This window comes from Coregonus clupeaformis, unplaced genomic scaffold (genome assembly GCF_020615455.1).
Source record: "Coregonus clupeaformis isolate EN_2021a unplaced genomic scaffold, ASM2061545v1 scaf0436, whole genome shotgun sequence".
In the NCBI taxonomy this organism is placed as follows: domain Eukaryota; kingdom Metazoa; phylum Chordata; class Actinopteri; order Salmoniformes; family Salmonidae; genus Coregonus; species Coregonus clupeaformis.
In genome coordinates this window covers 220,220-233,410 of record NW_025533891.1, presented here as the reverse complement: position 1 = coordinate 233,410, position 13,191 = coordinate 220,220, and the positions used below count along the sequence as shown (strand labels likewise).

General features: G+C 42.2%; 1 protein-coding gene across 1 annotated transcript in view; it reads left to right on the top strand.

Annotated features, from left to right (window-relative positions):
• Positions 1 to 2,584: 2,584 nt before the first annotated feature.
• Positions 2,585 to 13,191, top strand: part of LOC121559427 (dentin matrix acidic phosphoprotein 1-like) — a gene marked incomplete at its 5' end in the record, with an annotated part of 38,029 nt that continues 27,422 nt past the window's right edge. The window contains 6 exons of the mRNA XM_041872652.2: positions 2,585 to 2,946; positions 3,500 to 3,554; positions 10,259 to 10,347; positions 11,185 to 11,319; positions 11,646 to 11,795; positions 12,033 to 12,090. Of these exons, the coding sequence (XP_041728586.1) occupies positions 2,585 to 2,946; positions 3,500 to 3,554; positions 10,259 to 10,347; positions 11,185 to 11,319; positions 11,646 to 11,795; positions 12,033 to 12,090 (849 nt within the window). The remainder of the gene's footprint in view (positions 2,947 to 3,499; positions 3,555 to 10,258; positions 10,348 to 11,184; positions 11,320 to 11,645; positions 11,796 to 12,032; positions 12,091 to 13,191) is intronic.

Genomic DNA, 13,191 nt, shown 5'->3' with positions numbered 1-13,191 from the left:
CTAGGATAGGGTTTAACTGCTGCTATTACTACATCTAATAAACACCTCTAGGATAGGGTTTAACTGCTGCTATTAATACATCCAATAAACACCACCTCTAGGATAGGGTTTAACTGCTGCCATTACTACATCCAATAAACACCTCTAGGATAGGGTTTAACTGCTGCCATTACTACATCCAATAAACACCTCTAGGATAGGGTTTAACTGCTGCTATTACTACATCTAATAAACACCTCTAGGATAGGGTTTAACTGCTGCTATTAATACATCCAATAAACACCACCTCTAGGATAGGGTTTAACTGCTGCTATTACTACATCCAATAAACACCTCTAGGATAGGGTTTAACTGCTGCTATTACTACATCTAATAAACACCTCTAGGATAGGGTTTAACTGCTGCTATTAATACATCCAATAAACACCACCTCTAGGATAGGGTTTAACTGCTGCCATTACTACATCCAATAAACACCTCTAGGATAGGGTTTAACTGCTGCCATTACTACATCCAATAAACACCTCTAGGATAGGGTTTAACTGCTGCCATTACTACATCCAATAAACACCTCTAGGATAGGGTTTAACTGCTTCTATTACTACATCCAATAAACACCTCTAGGATAGGGTTTAACTGCTGCTATTACTACATCTAATAAACACCTCTAGGATAGGGTTTAACTGCTGCTATTAATACATCCAATAAACACCACCTCTAGGATAGGGTTTAACTGCTGCTATTTCTGTTCTTTTTTGGTGTCTAGCGGGGCTGTACTGACTGGGAGGGAGGGAGAGAGAGAGAGAGGGGGGGAGAGAGAGAGGGGGGAAGAGAGAGAGAGGGGGGGAAAGAGAGAGAGAGAGGGGGGGAAGAGAGAGAGAGAGAGAGAGAGAGAGAGAGAGAGAGAGAGAGAGACTGGTTCAACATCTAATACTATTGCACCATCTTCTGGCCTTGTCAGTAACAACACATTGTGATCCACCTAACCTCGATGTGTAAAGCTGCAATATGTAACTTTTTGGGCTACCCGACCAAATTCACATAGAAATCTCAGTTAGAGATCTGTCACTCATTTAAAGCAAGTCCAAGAAGCGGTAGATATGTTCTATGTGCGCTATTTCTATGCTTCCCGTTCTTAAATTTAGTTTTTGTGTCTTTTACTTTCAGTTTTATACACCACATTTTCAAATGAGCATCTTCGACTTCACATAAAATAGTCCACTGCACAACCTGAACGAAAGTTGGGCTACTTTTAAGTTCTTCAAGCGTGCATGTTATCCAGGTAAATACTTCCAGGTAACATTATTCTGAATGTAACGGGCGCGGCTTTATAAAAGGCACATGCAGGGTCAGGGCGCGTGCTCCGTTATGCCCAGGTGACAATAGAAGTCTCGTGCGTATCATACCGTTTTCCTACGGTGTGTTCAGAGCGAAGGTATCACGGTAAGTCAGGTGTTGAGCCATTAATAGCATACATACTGTGAAATGATCTGCATCTCTGTTGTCATGCAACACAATATATAGTCTACAAAACAAACATGTTTTTCTTCTTCTTTCAGGATCCAACACAGGATCTCCGATTGGTCCCTTGGTATCTCATTAAAACTGTTCAGTTTTAAAGGTCCAGTGCAGTGTTTTATATCTACTTTCACACTATGTGGTTGGAATAATTCTGTGAAATTTATAAAATTATGATAATGCCCTTTTATTGTAAGAGCTGTTTGGAAAGACGTTACCTGGTGACGTCACCACATTTAGTTAAGAAAATTAGTTAAGAAAATTCTAAATCTCTCTGGCAATAACAGCTAGTTTTAGTTTTCCCATCACCACTCAGACCACTCCCAGACAGTCCTGGCAAAATTCTTGCTTGAGAAGTTGCTATTTGCAAAGAAGATATTTGTTTCTTTTTTACCATTTTAATTGAAAACATTCGCAGTAAGGTACTTAACTGTTAAGCAGAAATGATTTTATATTGAGATAGAAACGGCTGCATTGGGCCTTTAAGGTTCCATAGATTTTGGTTTTAAATTGCTCCTCTTCACGTTTTTAGTTCAAGTTATAGGTTGTGCTTATGGCATATTCCGCATTCATAACGTTTCTATTCCATGCACTTTTTTTTATTTTAGTTATTAACCCACCTGTTGCTTGTGGTGTTATAATTAGTGACAATTTGTGTGACTGTGTGTGTGTGCGTGTGTGTTTCTATAGAAACGGCTCAACACCTGCCTTCCCATGATACCTTCGCTCTGAACACACCGTAGGAAAACTGTATGATACGCACGAGACATCTATTGTCACCTGGGCATAACAGAGCACGCGCCCTGACCCTGCATTTGCCTTTTATGAAGTCGCGCCCGTTACATTCAGACTAATGTTACCTGGAAGTATTTACCTGGATAACATGCACGCTTGAAGAACTTCAAAGTAGCCTAACTTTCGTTCAGGTTGTGCAGTGGACTATTTTATGTGAAGTCGAAGATGCTCATTTGAAAATGTGGACTGAATGGACCTAAAATATCATTTAATGGCGTATCAATAATGACGACCGTCCTATCCTGTAACATTGTGGTTTACTACGTTGAAATTGGATCTCAAATACATTTATATATGCGTGGGGAAATTATTTAGCATAGCCTTGGATACTTTGACCACAATCGTCATGAACTCTGAAAAGCCCAATTTTCTATCCCAACCTGTCGTGAAGAACATTTTCGTGTATCGAAATGGAGATCCCTTTTACGAGGCTCGCCGGTTAGTGGTAAACCAAAAGAGAGTGTCCAATTTTGACACTTTTCTTCGAGATGTGACGGGGGGTGTGCAGGCTCCGTTCGGAGCGGTTCGGAACATCTACACCCCTAAAATGGGGCATCGGGTGGCCTGCCTGGACCACCTGCAGAGCGGGGAACAATATGTCGCTGCCGGGAGAGAGAAATTCAAGAAATTGGAGTGAGTAAGATCATTATGTGTGCGTAATAATTGTCTGTTGTATTAGTTAATGTAGATTATTGAATGATTCATTGATGTTCATTGATACTGAATGACAGACTCGCTGTCTGTGATGTTCACATTGCATGGTCAAGTTGAGCTCACGTTACTGATGTTGCAATAGCTGTAAAATAGTGATAACCCTAAGTTGAACTGTTACAATTGGACGGTGTTCCCTAAACATGTACTGTACCTACTATTTTTTATAATTATTTATCTGTAAAGCAGCCTTTTGTTAAAGGGTTTGTAGAGATGGCATTTGGTCCACACTCCTTATAGAATCTATTCTTAGTAATGTATTCTCGTATTTTATCACTGAAAGATTTTAAATGATAACTGTCACTCCATTGTAATTGCAATTACTTAGATAGGAGCTTTGTAGAGATGGCATTGTGGTATTTGGACCACACTCCTCCTAGACACATATTCAGTTAAATTTCTGAACAATTAACCAATTATACCACAGATAATTGCAGTGTGTGTGTATAACTTTGCCACTCCATTGTAATTGCAGTTACTCACAGATAGGATCCAGAAAGAAAAAGATGCTTCAAACTATTTCAGGGCAGGTAAGATGACTTGTTACAATATCCTCCATTCACATCACTTTACCAGGAGAAGCTCACTAGACCATGTCTTTTACTGGTCCTGGCTTGCTGCCCATGCTGTGCTGTCAGCTAGACTGCAACTGTTTTGAATGATTGATGACATTTGGCCTTCAAAAGGAAACATGTTTTGCATGTCAACATTCACTCACAAGAAGCCCTGGCCTCTGGGTGCCTGTTTGAGAAGCCCTGTCCTCTGGGTACCTGTTTGAGAAGCCCTGGCCTCTGGGTGCCTTTTTGAGAAGCCCTGGCCTCTGGGTGCCTGTTTGAGAAGCCCTGTCCTCTGGGTGCCTGTTTGAGAAGCCCTGTCCTCTGGGTGCCTGTTTGAGAAAAATCAGCTTAGAAAGGTGTAACGTCAGTGACCACGTTTACATGCGCACAGTATTCTGGGTAGTAGCTCATATCCCGTTTAAGGTCTTATTTGGGATAAGCTGTTTACATGCATCTTTGATATCGCGCTCACCAGTATCCCTGTACCCATGAATTATCCCAATATTCCTCATTTAAGTTCATATCTGTTCAATGGAATAGTAACTGAAATATGGACACTGACTGTAGGACTATAACCTCCCACATGTAGCGTAATATAATATTAACTCCTGCAGAAATATGCATTTCTTGCAGTCAAATGTTATTTTAGTCTCGGGAACAGGAGTGGAGAAATATGATTTCTTTCTTTCAGCATCTCTTTAGAAAATGTGAATGCACGTGTAATGTGTTATCTTTGACACAGTGATTCAAGCAGACACTATTTCAACCACATAAAATATGCACCCAAGACAAACTGAAGTCTCATCGGAAATGTGTTTAATCATTTTCTCAGCTTTTCATTTCCTTAAAACCTGTCAAACTGATGACATTTTGACATTTTTGCTTGGGAACAATCTTTCCACTGTTTTGGAGTAATTGCGTTTTCTCCCCAGTCCCTAAACGAAACAGACAACTTTACCGGTGTTAACTAGATTACTAATGCATTCATTCTGTCGATGTAAGACATTATTCTGGTGAGCAGTATTAGTTTTTCATTTCCTAGTTCAACAAGTTATGACAGAATAGAAGCTGCATGTAACTAACTATAGTTGACAAACAAATGGCCTACCAAATGTCCAAAATGATAATATGGCCTACCAAATGTCCAAAATGATAATATGGCCTACCAAATGTCCAAAATGATAATATGGCCTACCAAATGTCCAAAATGATAATATGGCCTACCAAATGTCCAAAATGATAATATGGCCTACCAAATGTCCAAAATGATAATATGGCCTACCAAATGTCCAAAATAAGAAGCAGTAACTTGTCTAAATTAGGTGTGAAAGTAGCCAGTAGTCTAGGCTATACGGTCCAGTATGGAGTATCAGCAAAATAAATTATTATGGAATTATGGTGGATCGATCTGCCAGGTAGCCTACTTTCTGAAGTGATTTGTTTGACAATCAGATGAAAACATCATCACAGAACACCCATGATCTGTGAAACTGAGCCTGTGCAGACCACGAAAAACAACAGTAAACGGGATAAGATGTATCCCGTCTAAGATTAGCATATCCCAGGAATCTTATTCGGGTATCTCATAACCGGGATACAAGCTTTTTGGGGTTATTGTAAACGGGATATGATGTTTATATGCGTCAACTCAAAAACAGAATACTTGAGTATCCCGAATAATAACAGGATATTGGAGTGCATGTAAACGTGGTCAGTGCTGTTTGAGAAAATTCAGCTTAGCGAGGTGAATGCCAGTGTTTAGTCACCTCCTTTGTGGTTTGTGAATAATCATTTTGTTGGCGGATCAGTGACTATTAATTATTAATGTATGATCATAATCAGCCTCCTTCAATACATCTTTAATCTTGAATACATCTTTAATCAACCATTGTTGGCCGCGAAGTGCCTTGTGGTCAGATATATATCTTACCACACACCGAGCGGTGGAAACACTGACGTCACGCGTCCGTGGCCACCTTGTCCAGCACCAAGGGTTTTTATTTACAATCAGCACAGGCTCTGTCCCAAATGGCACCCTATTCCCTATATAGTGCACTACTTTTGACCAGAGTCCATAGGGCCTATTGTGCTCTGGACAAAAGTAGGGCACTATATAGGGAATAGGGTGCCATTTGGGACAGAGCCACTGCATGGTTTCTGTTGTGTAATCATGACTAGTGAAGGTTTAATAGGCCAATCTATTTATGAGAGCCACGCTCACAACTGCCATGTTCCCCTGATTGGTTCAATTAAAGAGGCCCTCAAACAACACTCAGAACCCTGGCTATGGCTAAACAGCCTGCCACACTGAAGAGGAAGTAGGGCTAGGATGGACTGTAAACTAGGTTTAGGACTGTTCCAAACAGCCTGATGTGGGTCTGTCTGCCACACTGAAGAGGAAGTAGGGCTAGGATGGACTGTAAACTAGGTTGAGGACTGTTCCAAACAGCCTGCTGTGGGTCTGTCTGCCACACTGAAGAGGAAGTAGGGCTAGGATGGACTGTAAACTAGGTTTAGGACTGTTCCACACAGCCTGATGTGGGTCTGTCTGCCACACTGAAGAGGAAGTAGGGCTACAATGGACTGTAAACTAGGTTTAGGACTGTTCCAAACAGCCTGCTGTGGGTCTGTCTGCCACACTGAAGAGGAAGTAGGGTTAGGATGGATTATAAGCTAGGTTCAGGACTGTTGCTGCCATCATGGACTGTAAGCTAGGTTCAGGACTGTTGCTGCCATCATGGACTGTAAGCTAGGTTCAGGACTGTTGCTGCCATCATGGACTGTAAGCTAGGTTCAGGACTGTTGCTGCCACCATGACTGTAAACTAGGTTCAGGACTGTTGCTGCCACCATGGACTGTAAGCTAGGTTCAGGACTGTTGCTGCCACCATGACTGTAAACTAGGTTCAGGACTGTTGCTGCCATCATGGACTGTAAGCTAGGTTCAGGACTGTTGCTGCCATCATGGACTGTAAGCTAGGTTCAGGACTGTTGCTGCCACCATGACTGTAAACTAGATTCAGGACTGTTGCTGCCATCATGGACTGTAAGCTAGGCTCAGGACTGTTGCTGCCATCATGGCGCATCGGTCAGAATGCAATGAACAAGGACGTGGAGAACAAGGACGTGGAGAACAAGGACATGGAGAACAAGGATGTGGAGAACAAGGATGTAGAGATGTGGAGAACCAGGATGTGGAGAACCAGGATGTGGAGAACCAGGATGTGGAGAACCAGGATGTGGAGAACCAGGATGTGGAGAACAAGGATGTAGAGAACAAGGATGTGGAGAACAAGGATGTAGAGAACAAGGATATAGAGAACAAGGATGTAGAGAACAAGGATGTGGAGGACAAGGATGTAGAGAACAAGGATGTGGAGGACAAGGATGTGGACAACAAGGATGTAGAGAACAAGGATGTGGAGAACAAGGATGTAGAGAACAATGATGTAGAGAACAAGGATGTGGAGGACAAGGATGTAGAGGACAAGGATGTGGAGAACAAGGATGTAGAGAACAAGGATGTGGAGGACAAGGATGTGGAGAACAAGGATGTGGAGGACAAGGATGTAGAGAACAAGGATGTGGAGAACAAGGATGTAGAGAACAAGGATGTGGAGGACAAGGATGTAGAGAACAAGGATGTGGAGGACAAGGATGTGGAGGACAAGGATGTGGAGAACAAGGATGTAGAGAACAAGGATGTAGAGAACAAGGATGTGGAGGACAAGGATGTGGAGAACAAGGATGTGGAGGACAAGGATGTGGAGGACAAGGATGTGGAGGACAAGGATGTAGAGAACAAGGATGTAGAGAACCAGGATGTAGAGAACCAGGATGTAGAGAACAAGGATGTAGAGAACCAGGATGTAGAGAACAAGGATGTAGAGAACCAGGATGTAGAGAACAAGGATGTGGAGAACCAGGATGTGGAGGTCTGAAAGGGAGATACAGAATGGAAACATTAGGAACACATAACATAGGAGCAGACAAAGTAGTCCCAGAGGGTTATCCTACCAGGCAGGTTGAGGAGTTAGAGAGGTAACGTAGTCCCAGAGGGTTATCCTACCAGGCAGGTTGAGGAGCTAGAGGGGTAACGTTGATCCCACAGGGATATCCTACCAAGCAGGTTTGAGGAGTTAGAGAGGTAACGTTGATCAACTCTTGAATTCAACTCGGGATAACCGGTCATACTGTGATGCGTGATTTGAAGGAGTCAGGTGCAGGAGGGTAAATCACAGTATACAGAGTTTATTTCGTAATACAGCGTAAACCACTCCAGTGCGCAAAACAGGCGCACTGGAACAAACATGCACACGGGGAAAATACCCCGGCAATACAAAAATACACTGAGCTCAACCGAGCTACTAATCCCCACAATAAACAATCAGACACAAAGACAAGGGGGCAGAGGGAACACTTATACAGGTACTAATGAGGGGATATGAACCAGGTGTGTGTAATTGACAAGACAAAACAAATGGAATGATGAGATGAGGAGCGGCAGTGGCTAGAAGGCCGGTGACGACGAACGCCGAAGCCTGCCCGAACAAGAAGAGGAGGCAGCTTCGGAGGAAGTCGTGACACATACGAAAGTGGCTCACCTTTTAGCCAGGTAATTTTTATGGCAACGAATCCTCCAGAACTAACCTACTAATTCCACTTTCCTTGAATAAAATGACTGAGCAATGAGTTGAGGACCAATGAAAGCAGATTCCCTCCCGCTTGCAAAGATTGCATCATCCCCCTCATTTGAGGAAAATGGCTAATTAAATATTGTATTAATCAAATGTTTTGTGTTTTAAAATAGTAATGTTAAAATATGTATTACACAAAACCAAAGTTGGTATTAATGATAAGTAACAAATTAAATACTTGTAAAAGGCCTTTCATTTAGATTTCAGCACAAATGAAAATGTGGCACTGACTCAAGGAATGTTTCAGCATTGTCTCAATGAAGAGTTCGGCGTTCGACTAGCAGCACTGACTCTCCCATGGATTGATGTTTCAGCATCGTCTCAATGAAGAGTTTGGCGTTCGACTAGCCATGTGCGACATGCATGCGCAGTTACAAGCTTGCTAGAGTTGGGGGCAGGCGGACAAGCAATATCCACCGTTGTAGTACAGATGAAGCCTGAGCTGGAATGTGAAGCTAACTGAAGCTGGCTAGCTTTAGAAAACCCAGATCTAGCTTGCTTCATAGGATACCCTCTGATGACTCTGGGGAATAGGCTTAACATCCAGCTGAGGAGACTGCCAGGATAAACATAAAGGAGAAATTAGCATGACCAAACATGACATGGATATCAAAGGGATATAACGTAGGCCACCGCATATACTGTATACATAAACATTTAGGATTTCTATTTCTCCATACAGTATAATAACAAAGGGCACTTACTTCATCATATCACACCCAATGGAAGGATAGGGCCGCCCCATGGCATCACCACCATCAACTGAACTGCTAGAAAGGAAGGAGCATGCAGCTTATACGGGGAAACAGAGGAGTCAGAAAGGTAGAGGAGAGGTGATTAAGGGAGAGTGAACAGGTGTGGAGGGAGGGCGTGGCCTAGGGTGATTGGAAGCCTGTAGGAGTGGTATGACCCTTCACAGCACACACACACACACTATGACACACACACACACACACACACACACTATGACACACACAAACACACAAACACACACACACAGACACACACACACAAACACACACACACACACAGAGACACACACACAGACACACACACACACACAGAGACAGACACACAGACACACACACACACACACACAAACACACACACACACACACACACACACACACACACACACACACACAGCATGGCCCAGGCGGCTAAACACCAGACAACCCACTGACAACCCACTGGGCTCTAAGGCTTTGATCCTCAGAGATATATGAAGGTTGTCAGGGAGCACAATAGACTGTGCTCTCTCTCATCAGGGAAGAGGTTTATATTGATGAGATGTTTTACTTGTTCACTTTAGGGAGATATTATGTATATTGCCCAGTACATTTGACGTTAGTCATATAACCTCTAAAAGTCTTAAGTCAGGGGGAATTTGGTCTTTACTACTCTGGCCCATAGAAACGCATTAAATAACACATTAATTAATGTCAAAAAAGAGTCACAAAAGACATAATAAGGAATAGGGTTTTGAAGTGTATGTCCTTTATCTAGGAGATAGAAGTAAGATCAGGAAGTAATGGAGTTTTGTTGGACACATATTTAACCCCCTTTTTTTTTTTTTACCCTTTTTTTTTGTTGCCACAAAACTATCTCCATACTTCCATTCATTTGTATGGGTTACCTTCAGACGAGACCCATGACGCTTGTGGGGGTCATAGAGCAAAACGTGAGAGTCTCATCTTTCCATAGAGTGGTCATATTAGTTTATAGGCACGGGTGCGTCAATACACTCTTAGGGATTAGCAGACGCTCTTATCCAGAGCGACTTCAAGTTAGTGCATTCGTCTTAAGATAGCTAGGTGGGACAACCACATATCACAGTCATAGTAAGTACACTTTTCCTCGGGGTGAGAGGGAAGTGCGAGGTGGGGTGCTGTGGGATTATTTAAGATACTCAGTAATTCAGCGACTGTAAAACAAAGCGTAACCAAAGATGTGATGCAGTCAATCTCTCCTCTACTTTTAGCCTTACCCACAGGCTAAACCGGTGCCCCAGAGTCGAATCATTGTATCAGCAAGATTCCTGAAACCCATCAAAGAGCCCTGTGCGATTTTGTAAGTTCAACTTGTGTGCATTTCTCCCTGTGTGAATGTGTGTGTGTGTGTTTGTGTGAATATACAGGTAGATCCTACATCATCACAGTTGTTTGTGATTGTATTTATTTGTTGTGTCTGCATTGATGAACATGTATACTGGATCCTAAACTGAACTGATGCATGATCTTAATTGTGTTCTATTGAAGCAATAAGGCCCGAGGGGGTGTGATATATTGCCAATATACTACGGCTAAGGGCTGTTCTTATGCACGACGCAACACGGTGTGCCTGGACACAGCCCTCAGCCGTGGTATATTGGCCATATATCACACACCCACAAGGTGCCTTATTGCTATTATAAACTGGTTACCAACGTAATTAGAGCAGTAAAAATAAATGTTTTGTCATAACCGTGGTATAGGGTCTGATATACCACGGCTGTCAGCCAATCAGCATTCAGGGCTCGAACCACCCAGTTTATAATTACATTTACATTTGAGTCATTTAGCAGACACTCTTATCCAGAGCGACTTACAGTGCATTCATCTTAAGATAGCTTGGTAAGAAAGCCACGTATTACAGTCATAGTAAGTATGTTATATGTTCTGATTGTGAAGTATTCATCTTAAGATAGCCGGGTAAGACAGCCACGTATTACAGTCATAGTAAGTATGTTATGTTTTCTGATTGTGAAGTATTCATCTTAAGATAGCCGGGTAAGACAGCCACGTATTACAGTCATAGTAAGTATGTTATGTGTTCTGATTGTGAAGTATTCATCTTAAGATAGCCGGGTAAGACAGCCACGTATTACAGTCATAGTAAGTATGTTATATGTTCTGATTCTCTTGTCAGTGTGGTAGCGAATGGTGATGTGTTGAACCCAGCTTTAAGGCTGCTGATACCCCAGCGGATACTTGGCCAGTATGACAGGGTTCTGGAGATGATCACGGACAAAATGGGCTTGAGAATCCTGGGGTGTGTACGAAGGTACCAAACGTCATTAGTTACACTTCAATAGATGTTGATTAAGTCAATTCTAAATCTGTTTCATCAACTTTTGGGGCCCGTTTCCCAGACACAGATTAAACCTAGTCCACGTCTAAACAGCATTCTCAATGGGAATTCTCCTTTCAAATACATTTCTGGTCCAGGATTAGGCTTAATCTGTGTCTGGGAAACTCGCCCTGTGAGTTTCATTGTCATCATAAGAATAGATCTGGTTTATAACTTCTTCTTCTTCTTCTTCTTCTTCTTCTTCTTCTTCTTCTTCTTCTTCTTCTTCTTCTTAAATGGCTGTGTTTTTCTTTTTACAGCCTTTATACCTTTGATGGAAATCATGTGAATGATGGAAAGGACTTGGAGAGTGGACAGTTTTACGTGGCTGTTGGGAGAGACAAGTTTAAAAGGCTTCCTTACAGTGACCTTCTGTTCACCAAACCAGGGGGAATACGAAGGACTATAGGGTAAAGATCTCAGAAGGCTTTTCAGAAGGCTTCTAACTCATGGATTGTTCCTTTGTTCATTCCTCACTTTTAACTCTTTAACTCATGAATTGTTCTCTCCTTTTTTAGACTCTCTCCATCTCCGTTACAGAAGTTTCTTACACTTTATGTCTGAAGCACAATGCATTTTAGACTGTTGGTTTTCTGTTTTCTGTAAATCATCTGATCTTTCTTACACATTATGTTTTGTTTTTCCAGATCCAAAGCTTCCTCATTACCTCCCATATACAGATTTGGAAAGCAAAACAGAAACGGTGTAAGTATTGTCTCGAAAAGACAACTTGAAAAGCCAACTTCTTTGAACATGAGCTCTTATTCTTTCTTTCTTTAAGTCTTAATAATAAAACAGTTGACTTACAGTGGGGAAAAAAAGTATTTAGTCAGCCACCAATTGTGCAAGTTCTCCCACTTAAAAAGATGAGAGGCCTGTAATTTTCATCATAGGTACATGTCAACTATGACAGACAAAATGAGGAAAAAAATTCCAGAAAATCACATTGTAGGATTTTTTATGAATTTATTTGCTAATTATGGTGGAAAATAAGTATTTGGTCAATAACAAAAGTTTGTCAATACTTTGTTATATACCCTTTGTTGGCAATGACACAGGTCAAACGTTTTCTTTAAGTCTTCACAAGGTTTTCACACACTGTTGCTGGTATTTTGGCCCATTCCTCCATGCAGATCTCCTCTAGAGCAGTGATGTTTTGGGGCTGTCGCTGGGCAACACGGACTTTCAACTCCCTCCAAAGATTTTCTATGGGGTTGAGATCTGGAGACTGGCTAGGCCACTCCAGGACCTTGAAATGCTTCTTACGAAGCCACTCCTTCGTTGCCCGGGCGGTGTGTTTGGGATCATTGTCATGCTGAAAGACCCAGCCACGTTTCATCTTCAATGCCCTTGCTGATGGAAGGAGGTTTTCACTCAAAATCTCACGATACATGGCCCCATTCATTCTTTCCTTTACACAGATCAGTCGTCCTGGTCCCTTTGCAGAAAAACAGCCCCAAAGCATGATGTTTCCACCCCCATGCTTCACAGTAGGTATGGTGTTCTTTGGATGCAACTCAGCATTCTTTGTCCTCCAAACACGACGAGTTGAGTTTTTACCAAAAAGTTATATTTTGGTTTCATCTGACCATATGACATTCTCCCAATCCTCTTCTGGATCATCCAAATGCACTCTAGCAAACTTCAGACGGGCCTGGACATGTACTGGCTTAAGCAGGGGGACACGTCTGGCACTGCAGGATTTGAGTCCCTGGCGGCGTAGTGTGTTACTGATGGTAGGCTTTGTTACTTTGGTCCCAGCTCTCTGCAGGTCATTCACTAGGTCCCCCCGTGTGGTTCTGGGAT